Source organism: Eleutherodactylus coqui, chromosome 6 (assembly GCF_035609145.1).
Source record: "Eleutherodactylus coqui strain aEleCoq1 chromosome 6, aEleCoq1.hap1, whole genome shotgun sequence".
In the NCBI taxonomy this organism is placed as follows: Eukaryota; Metazoa; Chordata; class Amphibia; order Anura; family Eleutherodactylidae; genus Eleutherodactylus; species Eleutherodactylus coqui.
Window position 1 is genome coordinate 182,303,328 of NC_089842.1, and position 13,139 is coordinate 182,316,466.

Sequence of the window (13,139 nt, forward strand, 5' to 3'; positions counted from 1 at the left end):
CTTCAGAAGGTACTTCACAGTGGAAGTTCATGCTATAAAAGGAATGTAATTGGTCCTTCGGCTTCTTAATGTCAGGTGGTTGATGAATCAATGTTGTGCCTTTTGCCATCGTCAATCCTTCGCAATGCAGATTCTCAGGAACTGGAAGTGTAATATGTTTCCTCAAGTCATTAGCATCTGCTGTATGTAGATGGCATTTTCATGATTGCTGTGCATTTTAATTCTTTATGAGCCAACTCATTACTCTTCCATGCTGTCCCTGGTTCTTGTCAGGTGCCTTTATCTGTATCAGCTATAACATTAAAACCATCTACCCAGTATTGTGTACTGCTATACAGCTGCACGTCCAACACTGTGTGTCCTGATACCTTTAGAAATATGTAGTAGTTCTTTGAGGGATCAAACCAGATAGGCTAGCTGTAGTTTCAAGTAGAATAAGCTCAGCTCGTCCAAAATTGTAATGTCCATTTTCTGTAGAATGAGCTCTGTTTATGGGGAACCGTAGCGGGTTAAACTATTGCCATCAAACCATTCATTATGCTCACAATACATTGTAGAGACCCTACACACTAAACATGCTGTCTGATCTGTGGGCCACACATGAAGAGCACAGGAGGAGCTGAGCAGATTGATATGTAGCATTGTGGAAGAAGACTTAGTAGAGATTTTAATTGAGGGGGTGGTCCTATTCAGTAATTTGTGTGAGACTGCCCACAGGACTCCTAAACCCTGAAACACTAAGGTTTTAAATGACTACATTTAAAGTTATACTTTCCCCATTTAACTACAGTACTGTGTAGAAGTTTTAGGCAGGTGTAGAAAAAATGTTTCAAAAATAAGTTTTGGTTTTTTTTCAAAACCTTTTTTTCAAAGTTCATTCTGCAGCAGGACAACACCTCAGACATAGAGACAATGTAATTAAGTGGCACAGAGTGTTAAGGCAGTAGAATGCAGTCCTTAGCTCTCCCTCATGACCTGAAGGTTTCAGGTTCAACCCCTGAATGGTTCATGTAGACGACTCAAGGTTGACTCAGCCATGCTTCCAAGGTCGGTAAAATGAGTACCCAGCCTGCTGGGGGATAATTAACAAAAAAAATTACCTGAAAGTGCTGCGAAATAAGTTGGCGCTATGCATATAACAAGTCCCTTCCTCCTATGTTTTGCATAAAGAAGAATAAGGCCACCTTCTCATATGGTGGAATTGCTGCGTGCATTCTGCGATGGAACACATGCAGCAATTCCACAAGAAATCCATGGTGGCCAAATCCGCACCTACATGACGCAGTCATAGCCATATTTTCTCTGCAGAACAGCTGAAGTATTCAACCTTTGGATTTCAATGGTTGACTTCTGCAGTGGAAAACCACAGCATTTAAGAAAAAATGCCACAGATTCATTGCAGAAAATATCCACACCATGTGAAGGAGACATTTTAAATCCACTCCACTTGTATTGCAAACTCTGCAGAATTTCTGTTGTGCTTCATAAAACTGAAATTCCACAGCAGATCCTTCATCTGTGAAGGCGGACTAAGGAGTTCTGGTAGTGATAATATGGCCCCCACAGAGCCCTGATCCCAACATCATCCAGTCTGTCTGGCATTACATGAAGGGACAGAAGGATTTGAGCAAGATTCATCCACAGAAGTTCTGTGATTAGTTCTCCAAGTTACATGCATCAACCTCCCTGCCGAATTTCTTCAAAAACTGTGTGCAACTGTACCTAGAAGAATTAACCCTTTGCAATCCAATTTTTGGTTCAGGGTTTCCTATGGGTCTTTCTCTTTCTGCATTCCTTCTGGTATCGTACATGCTGAAGAGGCCCCCCGACAATAGAGCGGCCAGTAATATTCAGTAAGCATGGGTGTAACTATAGAGGATGCAGGGAATGCGGTTGCACCCGGGCCCAGGAGCCTTAGGGGGCCCATAAGGCCTCTTTTCCATATAGGGAACCCAGTACTGTAAGTAAAGCATTATAGTTGGGGGCCCTCTTACAAGTTTTGCATCGGGGCCTGGAGTTTCAAGTTACGCCTCTGACAGTAAGAATACCCTGCCGGATGTCTTCCAACATGTACAGCCTTCAATCAGAATGTCTTCAGACATCAGACAGTGGATTGGAAAGGGTTAATACTGTTCTGAAGGCAAAGGGTGGTCACACCAAATATGGATAAGATTTAGCTTTCTCTTTTGTTCATTCACTTTGAAAAAATAAACTATCAACACTTATATTTTTGAAAGCATTCTTACTTTGAAAACTTTTCCCACACCTGCCTAAAACTTTTGCACAGCATTGTATTTATCAATTTGCTCAGCTTCTCCTGCTCTATTACATGCCGCCTGCAGATAGGACACCATGTTCAACATGTCAGGCTCACTTTAACAACCCCATTTATATTTGACAAACAGATTGGATAAAAAATATTGTGCGGCCCTGTTTACTAAACTGAAACCTAGTCTATTAGCAATGCTTCAGAGATTAGATTGGAAGACTAATATGCTTTATACACTACGCATTAAAAGTCAGAAATGTAAAGCAAATCAATAACCATAAAATAATTGCAAATTTGTATAATGAACTGTGGTTTATTATGACATTATTACTACAGTCTTCTTGTTCTACGTTAGAACAGGAAAAACGGCTGTTGTGGTAGATCTCTAGCGAGTGGCTTCCTGTGATAACGGAACAGTCCTCCAGCTTCCAGTTGTCTCTTCCAAGAAAAGCCATCTTGTTATCATCAGCACCTTATACACTATACACAAGGCTCATACAGCAATTCATAGCGACAAACTCATTGTCATCGTGATATAAATACTGTATGAACCTTCTTTACGTTAGAGCACTGACCATTATTCTCGTCCTAGTACAGGAGTACTTAAACCATCTCCACCGACATCCAGAGCAGGTTAATGTTATGGTGACGGATGTAGGTCAGAAAATCAAGAGAGGGTCGCTTGCATTTAGTAACCCCCTGTGCCTCACATAGTAACCTTATTGCACCTGACTTTAGTAACTCTGTGTGCCTAACATAATCCCAGTTCACATCACATTATTACCATGTACCTCGCGTTATATGGCATTATAATGTGAGGCATATTGGGTTATTAATTTAGCAGCCCTATGTGGCTGATATCAATAGTAAGTAATCCCAAGTACCTCCCATTAGGGTACATTTAGATGGGACGACTATTGCTCCCGTTTGTTCACACAGGAACAATAGTCCTTCATTGAATGAAGGTGGAGCGCAACAGAGATCTCTTCCGGACGCCCGCCTCCATTCACTATGAACATGCAGATGCTTAAAGATGAGCGACTGCCTGTTCACGCTGTCTGAAAAGTCACTCATTAGTTGCTTTGTTTCAGCAACTAATGACTTATATCTTGCTCATTGCCCTGTCAAGTCCCACTTTTACACAAGGCGACTATCAGTCAAAATTGCTCATTTAAGCGATTTTTCATCTGATAGTCGCCCCATGTGATACTACCCTTAGGAATCTCATGAACCTTGTTTTAACCCTTTCCAATCCACTGTCTGACGTCTGAAGGCATTCTGATTGAAGGCTATACAGCTCTGATGTCGGAAGACATCTGGCAGGGTATTCTTACTGTATATTACTGGCCGCTCTATTGTCGGGGGGCCTTTACAGCATGTCCCATACCGTAGTCGTCTGACTGCCATTAGGGAGTTGGAAAGGAATTTTTTCCCAAAAGGGCTAATTGGCTTCTGCTCTTGAGGTTTTTTGCCTTCCTCTGGATCAACAAAACAGGAGGCTAGACAGGCTGGACTAGATGGACATTGTCTTTATTCAGCCTTACGAACTGTTACTATGTTACTATGTAGTACTGGCTCTAGCCAGCAGTTGGCACCATTGTATAATGGCAGGAAGAGAAAAACTCCTAGGAAACCCTGAATCCAAAATTGGATTGCAAAGGGTTAACTCCATGTGCCTTGTTTTATCTCTCGTTGGTGTCTAGCTCAGGCCTTCAAATTATGGCCAACCTAGTAAGGGGGCCTTTCCAAAGCTAGTTAAGTATCTCTGCCGTAGTGCATTGGATAATGGATATACCTAGAACACCAATTGTGCCTTCTGTCCTCCACAGAGGGAACTGAATGCCTGTGATGGAAAGACTTTGGGAATTGTTAGTTTCAGATATGTTCATATATGGATTTACAGAAATCTCTTTGGCCAGCATTCATGGTATCCAAGGATATTAAACTGATTGTTTACAGCAGAAATGTTACTTATAAATAGCTGTAGTTTGACATTGAGGCACAGAACCAAGACAGATATAACAGACTGCTATAGTTCTCTCTAATGGTATCTACTTTGTTAGCCCTTATGAACTTCTATACTTAAAATAGGCACTGGTGTATCTTGTCTCCATCGGAAGAATGGGTGGAGAGCTGGGTTTGACAGCTTGACATCCAGGGGACGCCCACAGGTGGTGATTGGCTGGTGCTGCCTGTCACTTACCCAACTGCCCTGCCATCCCTGCTCCTAACAGTGTCTCATATGCAGTGGCATGTACCCCTGGCGACCCCCTGTAGCGGAGCTCTATCTCCTCTCCTGTCTCTGCTGTCATCCTGGGCTACCCATAAAGGTTGGATGGATGGCTTGTGGGAGGACCAATACAACATCTGCGCACTCTGTTCGCTGCTGCCAGCAACAGCCTCACTCGCCCTATGAACTGTGCTGGGCACTGCTACTCTGTCTGCCTCCGTAGTGATGTCCCTGCTCCACTGTCACGTTTGTGGTCGGACGTGCCGAAAGCACAGCGGCACACTTCCATTTGCCCTTGTCACCAAGCACTGTTGCCAGCCAGGTGGTCAGTCTCCCCGTCGGCCTCCACAGTGTGCTGGCAGCTGTAAGTATGTTCAAGGCCGGACAGGTATGCAGCCAATCAGCAGCTAGGGTCCTGACAGGGGCGTTCCCTCCTGCTAAGGGCTGTCAAACCCCTAGCTTCTAGTGTAGACAAGATACACCAGTACCCTTAAAATATACTACCGTAATAACTTGTAGCAGATAAGATAATAAAGCATAGAGAGCGCTAGTGGTTGTTCTAACCCAGAGACGTCCAACTCATTTTCACTGAGGGCCACATCAGCATTATGGTTGCCTTCAAAGGGCCAATTGTAAGACTGTATTTTAAAGGATATTTTTAAAAGGGAGGGGGAAAAAGGGGGACAGACTGACCAGAGCAAGGTTCTAGTCCAGGAAAATTAGGGCACAAGTCCCCCAATACAGACACTCTACTTTAAACTGCCAGGAAGACACAGAAAGTAAAAAAAAATAGGAGTTATCATAACAAAAAAAATTCTGTAAGGCAGAACCCATACTCATTGGGTTAAGCAGCAGTATAAAACAAACATCCTCTCTGATCCATGCAGCAGTTTCACAGGATATGGACAGACAGGCTGGAATAGATAGGAAGGTAGTGAGAACCAGCCGGGTTATACAAGCCACCTCATGGTCTGATCCCCGGCAAACAGTGATGTACTGCAGGATAGGCGACAGGGGAGTGCACACCTAAGGGTCTGGGGGCTGCAGTAATAGCCACAGTGCTCAGTCCGCATGTACCCTACGTCTTAGTGTGGGATCAATATGGTGGCTGCAATTACAGTACCAAGCAGCAGGCCACAAACAAGTCCACAGTGTGACAGAGGGTCTTCCTGGCACAGCTTAACACTTTCCGACCTAGAAGGGGCTCTTCTGTGTCCAGACCACACAGGCCATATAAAATTACATGACGGGGTGGATATGGCCAATGAGCCTTGAGTTTAATACTAATGCCATCATTGCCATTTAGACTTAGCATGACACAAACATGTTGGCCTATAATCTATAAATGTCTACAAATCCTTGAGGGTCCACAAAAAGTTTATACAACGGAACAAAGAAGATTGCGTAATATTTTAACTTGAATCACCGTTTTTCGTCTTTTAATTCCAGAGTTTGCCTATGGAGGACATCCCTACCCATTTAGTGGAATTTTTGAGATCACACCTGGTAGTGCGGTGGAACTTGGAGAGACTTTCAAATTCAAGTAAGAGTTCGTATGTTATTTTTGTATCTGTCTCTTTCTACATAAATATACTGTTTTCAAAATGTACTAGAGCATAAAGGCCAAGGAATAAGACTGTTCATATTTACATTTGGGGTTCTATTCTTCTGTTTCATCATAGGGACAGAAAAACTAAAACAGACATTTCTGTTTAATTTCCCATTAATTTCAGTGGGGTTTTAGGGCTCTCAGTTTGTCTCAGTTCATGTTCATTCTGTTGGGTTCTGTTTTTTGTATTTCACATAAACAAAAGCATAGTTTGTTGTGCGTTTTTGTTTTGTTTTTTTTTTTTACATGCAAATACAAGGAAACCTGGCAGAAAGTAGGATTCTCCTTTTTTTTCCTTTTTACCTTGTTGTCAATAGAAAATGGATGTAAATGGAAAGTCTTCCATCTTTATACACTATTTTTTTTCCATGCATGCTCTATAGCAGACCTGGGCAAAGCACGGCCCGCGGGCCACATCCGGCCCGCTGAATAGCTCGGACCGGCCCGCAAAGAGTCCGGTGTCAGCAACGGGAAGCAGCTAATTCTCGGTATGTAGCCCCGCCCCCGGCCCACCTCTCCCCATTGCAAATAGTGCAGGGGGGCGGAGAGGAGGCAGAGAGGGGGCGGGAGCTCAGTTCCTGCTCCTGGGCTCTTCCAGTCTCCCCCCCCCTGCACATGAGGACAACGTATATCGGCTCGGCGTGAAAACCGAGCCGATATACGTTCGTCTGAATGCAGCCTCAAAGGGGTCTTTCAGGGAAATACTATTAACCCCTTAACGACCAATGACGTACCTGGTACGTCATGGAGCGTCGGGGTATGTATGAAGAGAGGTTGTGATGCAACCTCTCTTCATACAGTGCGGGCATCAGCTGTTTATAACAGCTGACATCCGCGGGCAATAGCCGCGAGCGGCCGCGCGGCCGATCGCGGCTATTAACCATTTAAATGCCGCTGTCAATTCTGACAGCGGCATTTAAATCCCCCAAACGATGTTCGGGGGTCCCGCACGGCCCCCCTGCGGTGAGATCGGGAGAGCCGTGCATGTGTCATGGCAGCCGGGGCCTAATGAAAGGCCCCAGGGCTGCCTTAGCAGACTGCCTATCAAGCCGTCCCCGTGGGGTGGCTTCATAGGCTGCCTGTCAAAAAGCAATATGACGTAATGCTATAGCATTACGTCATACTGCAGGAGCGATCAAAGCATCGCATCTTAAAGTCCCCCAGGAGGACTTCAAAGTAAAGTAAAAAAAAAAAAATCAATAAAGTTTTTTTTTAATTGAAAAAAAAAAAAGTTGTAAAAGTTTAAATCACCCCCCTTTTGCCATATCTATTATTAAAAAATCTAAATAATAAATTAAAAATATGTATTTGGTATCACCGCGTCCGTAAAAGTCCGAACTATCAAAGTACCACATAATTTTTCCCACACGGTGAACGTCGTTCGAAAAAAGAAATGAAGAACGCCAGAAATGCATTTTTTTAGTTACCCTGTCTCCCAGAAAAAACGCAATAAAAAGCGATCAAAAAGTCGTATGTATTCCAAAACAGTACTATCAGAAACTACAGGACATCCCGCAAAAAATGAAACCTTGCTCAACTACGTCGACGGAAAAATAAAAAAGTTATTGCGCGCACAAAATGACCGCAGAAAATAATTGAAAAACATTTTATGTCTTTAAAAAAAAAAAAGAGGAGTATAGTAAAAAAAAACCTATACAAGTTTGGCATCGTAGTAATCGGACCGACCCATAGAATAAAGTTATCATGTCGTTTTTGTTGCCATTTGTGCGCCGTAGAAGCAAGACGCACTAAAAGATGGCAAAATGTCGTTTTTTTTTCATTTTACTCCACTTAGAATTTTTTAAAAGTTTTTCAGTACATTATATGGTACTTTAAATAGCACCATTGAAAAATACAACTCGTCCCGCAAAAAACAAGCCCTCATACAGCGACGTGGATGGATAAATAAAGGAGTTATGATTTTTTTAAAGGGGGGAGGAAAAAACGAAAATTGAAAAAGAAAAATGCCCGCGTCATTAAGGGGTTAATGACCTATCATCAGGATAGGTCATCAATAGTTGATCCCCCAGGGTCTGTCGTTCAGGAGCCCGACCAATCAGCTATTTGAACAAATATAGATGCGTGGATGATTGACATATACAGATGACACCACACGTATGCCTCTACTAGAGATCTCACAGAACCTGATTGTTGGCTGCAGGAGATCGGAGATCCTGATAGAGGGTTTTTTGATAGGCGTGCATAGCAATGTGCATGGAGCCTTCGTATGTTGGTCTGGCCCTCTAAAACCATTCCAATTTCTCATGTGGCCCCATGGGAAAATTAATTGCCCACCCCTGCTCTATAGAGACAAAAAAAACTGCATTAAAAAAAAAACGGATCAGTTAGAAGGTGCCAAACTGATAAATGGAAGCAGAGGTGTAACTTGAAGCTCCTGGGCCCCAATGCAAAACCTGTAACAGGGCCCCCAACTATAATGCTTTATTCATAGTACTGGGCTCCCTATATGGAGAAGAGAGGCCTTATGGGCCCCCCATGGCTCCTGGGCCGGGGTGCAACCGCATCCCCTGCAACTCCTATAGTTAGGCCAGTGAATGGAGGCTAATCCATCTAAATGATCTGCCCAGAAAACAGAAACATTAGTTTCTGTTTGTTTCAGTTTGGCAAAAAACAGAAACCAAAATGCAGGTGTGAACAGAGTTTAAATAAAATGTATGTATATCCCAGTCTAAAGACCCCTTGAAAAACTCCTAAGGATACTGTTGTTTTACAACAATGGGGCTTATTTACTATTCAAAATACGACAGATTTCATTCACAAATTACACCAGAAAACTCTTACAGGCTTTGCGCTGCATTTACTGTGCATTTTTTGTTTAGAAGGTCTTTATAGAAGTCTTAAAGTATAAACATTGACAGATATAGTTTTTCCAACTAGTCAGGAAAAGGAGGCGTGGCCTAAATTGCACCAAAAATTGTGCCAAATTGTCGCAAACTGCACCAAAATTTTGGTAAATTTTTGCCATAAACTACTCCCACTAATAATATTCAGATAATGGGAACACGGACCTGTAGTGAGTAAAATCTTCTCTTTATTGAAATAAGTGCATAATCAGGAGCACGGTTTGCTCCTATTATATGGTTTAATGACAAATAGGTTTTGTTATATGAATCTTGATTGAATGCATATGGTATTAACATTGCTGACCTAAAGGGAACAAGGCAGCAGCTATTATACTAAACATAGAAAGGGTTAACAATCAGCTGGTTTTAACATATTGTGGTATTTAACTGAACAGGTAGTGAGTGACCTTTTGTCTGAGGGGAACAAGGCTCTGCTGAGCTGAAACACATTCTCCGTGCTCCTGATTATGTAAAGCACTTATTTCAATAAAGAGAAGATTTTACTCACTATAGGTCTGTGTTCCCATTATCTGAATATTGTCTGTTTATACAACCACCTGATCGAGTAGCTTTCGGACGTGAGTATTTATCATTCTCTACAAACTTGGAAAGAAATGAGCGGACATGGATGAAGCAAGGTGAGACTACTTTTTCTTTTGAATGATATATACTCCCACTAATAGGCGTTATAAATCTAGATTAGACAGTCTTAAAATTTGACAGGTTTATCATTCAGCAAAAGTACTGTCATAAACTGGCACATTTTTAGACTGGCTAATTTTTAGACAGTATAAGTAAATAAGCCCCAGTGGGTCTCAACCTTTTTAAGCTCAGTACCTCCTAATCAAAGCTATGGTCCATTGTAGTCTCAAAGGGGTTGTCCCATGAAAAACACTGTTTACAGTTAAAGGGGGTTACTATTGCTGACCTATCCTCTAAATTGATAACAACCTATTTGGCACAAATCACTCCAACTATCTCCTGTACTTAAAGGGAATATCTCGGACATAAAAAAAAAGTTAAATAGGCTTAAAATGGAAAAAAAGGAATACTTACCTATCCTGGTGGCTCTCCATCCAGCGCTGCAGCTAGAGGCGTAACTTAAAGCTTTTGGTCCCCAATGCAAAATTTGTAATAGGTCCCCCAAATATAGTGCTTTATTCATAGTACTGGCCTCCCTATATGGAGAAGAGAGGCCTTATTGACCCCCTAAAGTTCGCTAGCCCAGGTGCTTCCTCTGCATCCCCTGTAGCTGCAACCACATCCTCCGCATTCCCTGTAGGTACTACCCTGGCTGCAGCCCTGATGCCCATTGCACGGTACCAAGAAGAAGCGGCAGGCTGCCACATACTGTTCATTGTGCACATACTCACTCACAGGCTTCAGATGCAATTCTTCTATGGCCGCTGAAGCCTGTGAGTGGCTATGCAGTCACGTGCACAATGTACGGCATGTGACTTCCCGCAGTTTTTCTGGCTTCCTATCCCATCGTGATAGGGCGGCACCCGCGTCTTCATTTTAAGAGTGTTTAACTTTTTTTCATGTCCCGGAAAACCCCTTTAAACAGGCATAAGATACTCCAGCCTTAGTGAGAGTGATCTTCTGGTATGTCTACTATTTGTGTCCACCACAGGGAAGCTATTGCACTTGGCACAACAGATTTCACAGAAGAAGACATTGATAACATCATGGAGGAGCTGGGGAAGGAATACAAGGGCAACGCGTATCACTTAATGCACAAAAATTGCAATCATTTCTCTGCTGCTCTGGCTGAGGTTAGTAACATGGTGACTCCCACTGCCTGATACTTGTCTGCATTCAGATCAGTTGCCCGCTCTTGATAACTACATGCCTGGTTTCTTCTCTCATTTCACTTAATCAGGAGGATGGAATTTGATTGGAATATTGTGGTTGTAGAAAGGCATTTGTAGCTGTATTTGCCTTTACCAGGGAAAAAGATCCACTTTGTGGTCCTACACTTGTGTTTAAAAACTCTGGCCAAAGCAGAATGGTTTGTTGGTGCCCACCTGGCACCCAGCACACCCCTGCATTAGACTGAACTGCCTTATGGAAATCATATATAGGGCATTTGTTGATCTTAACTCCCCTACGGTCACATTAAATCTGGAAAAACCCTCCCAAAAATGTCAGTTTTTTTATGGTAGATCTTTAATTTAGGTCTCATGTAAATATATTTGGCGCAGAACTCAGTCGCCCTAAGTACATCTTTAACCCGTTAGGGACATAACTAATTTTAGCCTTTAGAGCCAGTAAATCACTTCTGCTTTTGGGTTCCAGTGGTCATATATATATATATATTTTTTTTATGTAGCTGTATGAGACCTTGTATTTTGCAACACGAGTTCTAATTTTTATTAGAACTAATTTCCGGTACATATAATAAATTGAATAACTTTTAGGATAACTTTTAAAGACTTTTTATTAATTGTTTGAGTTTTATTCTTCAGGGTTCACCATGTGGCAAAATACAGTATATTGTTAACTCTGTTCTCCCAGTTATTATGATTACGATAACACCACATTTATAAGGGTTTAATTAAGGGTGGATTCAGACAAGCGTGTCAATTGTGCGCACAAAACCATGCGTTTATTTGAACCATTGGTTCCCTATGGTGTGTATACATGTCCGTGTTTTACAGGTGTGCAAACGCGCGCTCCTGTAAAAGATAGGACCTGCGTGCACCATTGATTGAATTCAATGAATGACCAAGCGCTGCCTGTGATTGGCTGAGCCCCAATCACAGCAATCATGATGTAGAGGAGTGATTAGAGAGCAAATTTTCATCTTTTCATTGATTTTCTGGGATAAAAACCCCCATATACGACAAACAGAGAGCAAAGATGGTCTCTGATTGATTAGGGGTGATAACATGAAGAAAAGTCTATGTTTTTCAACCCTGGAACAGGGAGATGTATAGTAGAATCACAGATCATTGTGTGCTGCCTGCTCTCCCCCCCCTTTCCTCCCTCCCTGCTGTGCACACTTTCTGAAAAGTGACAGCTGTGAATTCAATATTCCTGATTCAATATTCTTCAAGCTACTGTAGCTCTGGTTCTGTAAGTACGACTAACATGTTTTTGTTGTCATTTTAAAGCCAAGAATTACCAAAATCACGTTGATAGTGCTGACAGAATTGGAGCTACAGCTGTTTGAGGTAGAATGAGCTGTTTTTATCCAAAACTGTAATGTTCTTTTCCTACAGAACAAACAGAGCTCATCCTAAACTGTAGGGGGTTAAACAGATTTGATGTTACTCAAACTGCACTTTAAATCCCTTCATATGGATTTATACTGTTATTCCAGATGCTGTGCGGAAAGGAAATCCCACGTTGGGTTAACCGTTTAGCTTACTTCAGCTCGTGCATACCATTTCTCCAGAGTTGCCTACCTAAAGAATGGTTGACACCAGCAGCTCTACAGAGTCACATCACCCTCGGCCTCCAGCGAGAAGATCAAGGAGACACAACAGATGAGGACTCTCCATCTACATCGAATGTGGCAGGGGGCACAACAACCACAACTGCCTCAGCTGGGGCTTCACGAACCTGTAGACACACTAGAGTGTAAATGACTCTGTTCTTCAGGACTCTCTTTTGATTTACAAGATGGGACATTTACCTATTTCCAAGTCAAGTACACTCATTATCTGGTTTAATCAGATTTTTATTTGGGGATTTGCCTTTTCCATGACTCCTCTCTCCCACAGTGTGATTCTTTGCATTTTAAAAGGATCATAATTATGCAAAAAGCAACAATTTTCTTTCGTAGATTAATTCCCAAGGAATTCATGTGTTTGCTGCATTTTCCTAATGTGTGTTTTTTTTTCACTTTTTCATTTAATGCACATCACACCTACACAGGAGGGATTTTGATGAGTGTCACTAAGTCTTTGGATTCTAACTATAATAAATGGATGGGATACAAAGGATAATAATTTGGTTTGAAATTGTGCCTTTGGGACACGTTGGTGACTTGTATACATATCTTAAAGGGGTTTTCCCATGACTTATTATTGCTTCACAACCACTCTGTCCTTCCTGATTGCTGCTGACTACGACATGTGACTGCTGCAGCCAATCACTCACAATAGAGGGTCACTGCTGTGGCCACTGATTGGTTACAGTAGTCAAATATCCTGGTTAGCA

At 42.2% G+C, this 13,139-nt stretch overlaps 1 protein-coding gene across 1 annotated transcript in view; it reads left to right on the forward strand.

The window, feature by feature from the left end:
* The window catches only part of LOC136633012 (deubiquitinase DESI2-like), a 103,008-nt gene extending 90,080 nt beyond the window's left edge, over positions 1 to 12,928 (forward strand). Inside the window, exons 3-5 of the mRNA XM_066608402.1 lie at positions 5,949 to 6,042; positions 10,606 to 10,747; positions 12,298 to 12,928. Of these exons, the coding sequence (XP_066464499.1) occupies positions 5,949 to 6,042; positions 10,606 to 10,747; positions 12,298 to 12,561 (500 nt within the window). The 3' untranslated portion in view covers positions 12,562 to 12,928. The remainder of the gene's footprint in view (positions 1 to 5,948; positions 6,043 to 10,605; positions 10,748 to 12,297) is intronic.
* Positions 12,929 to 13,139: the final 211 nt, after the last annotated feature.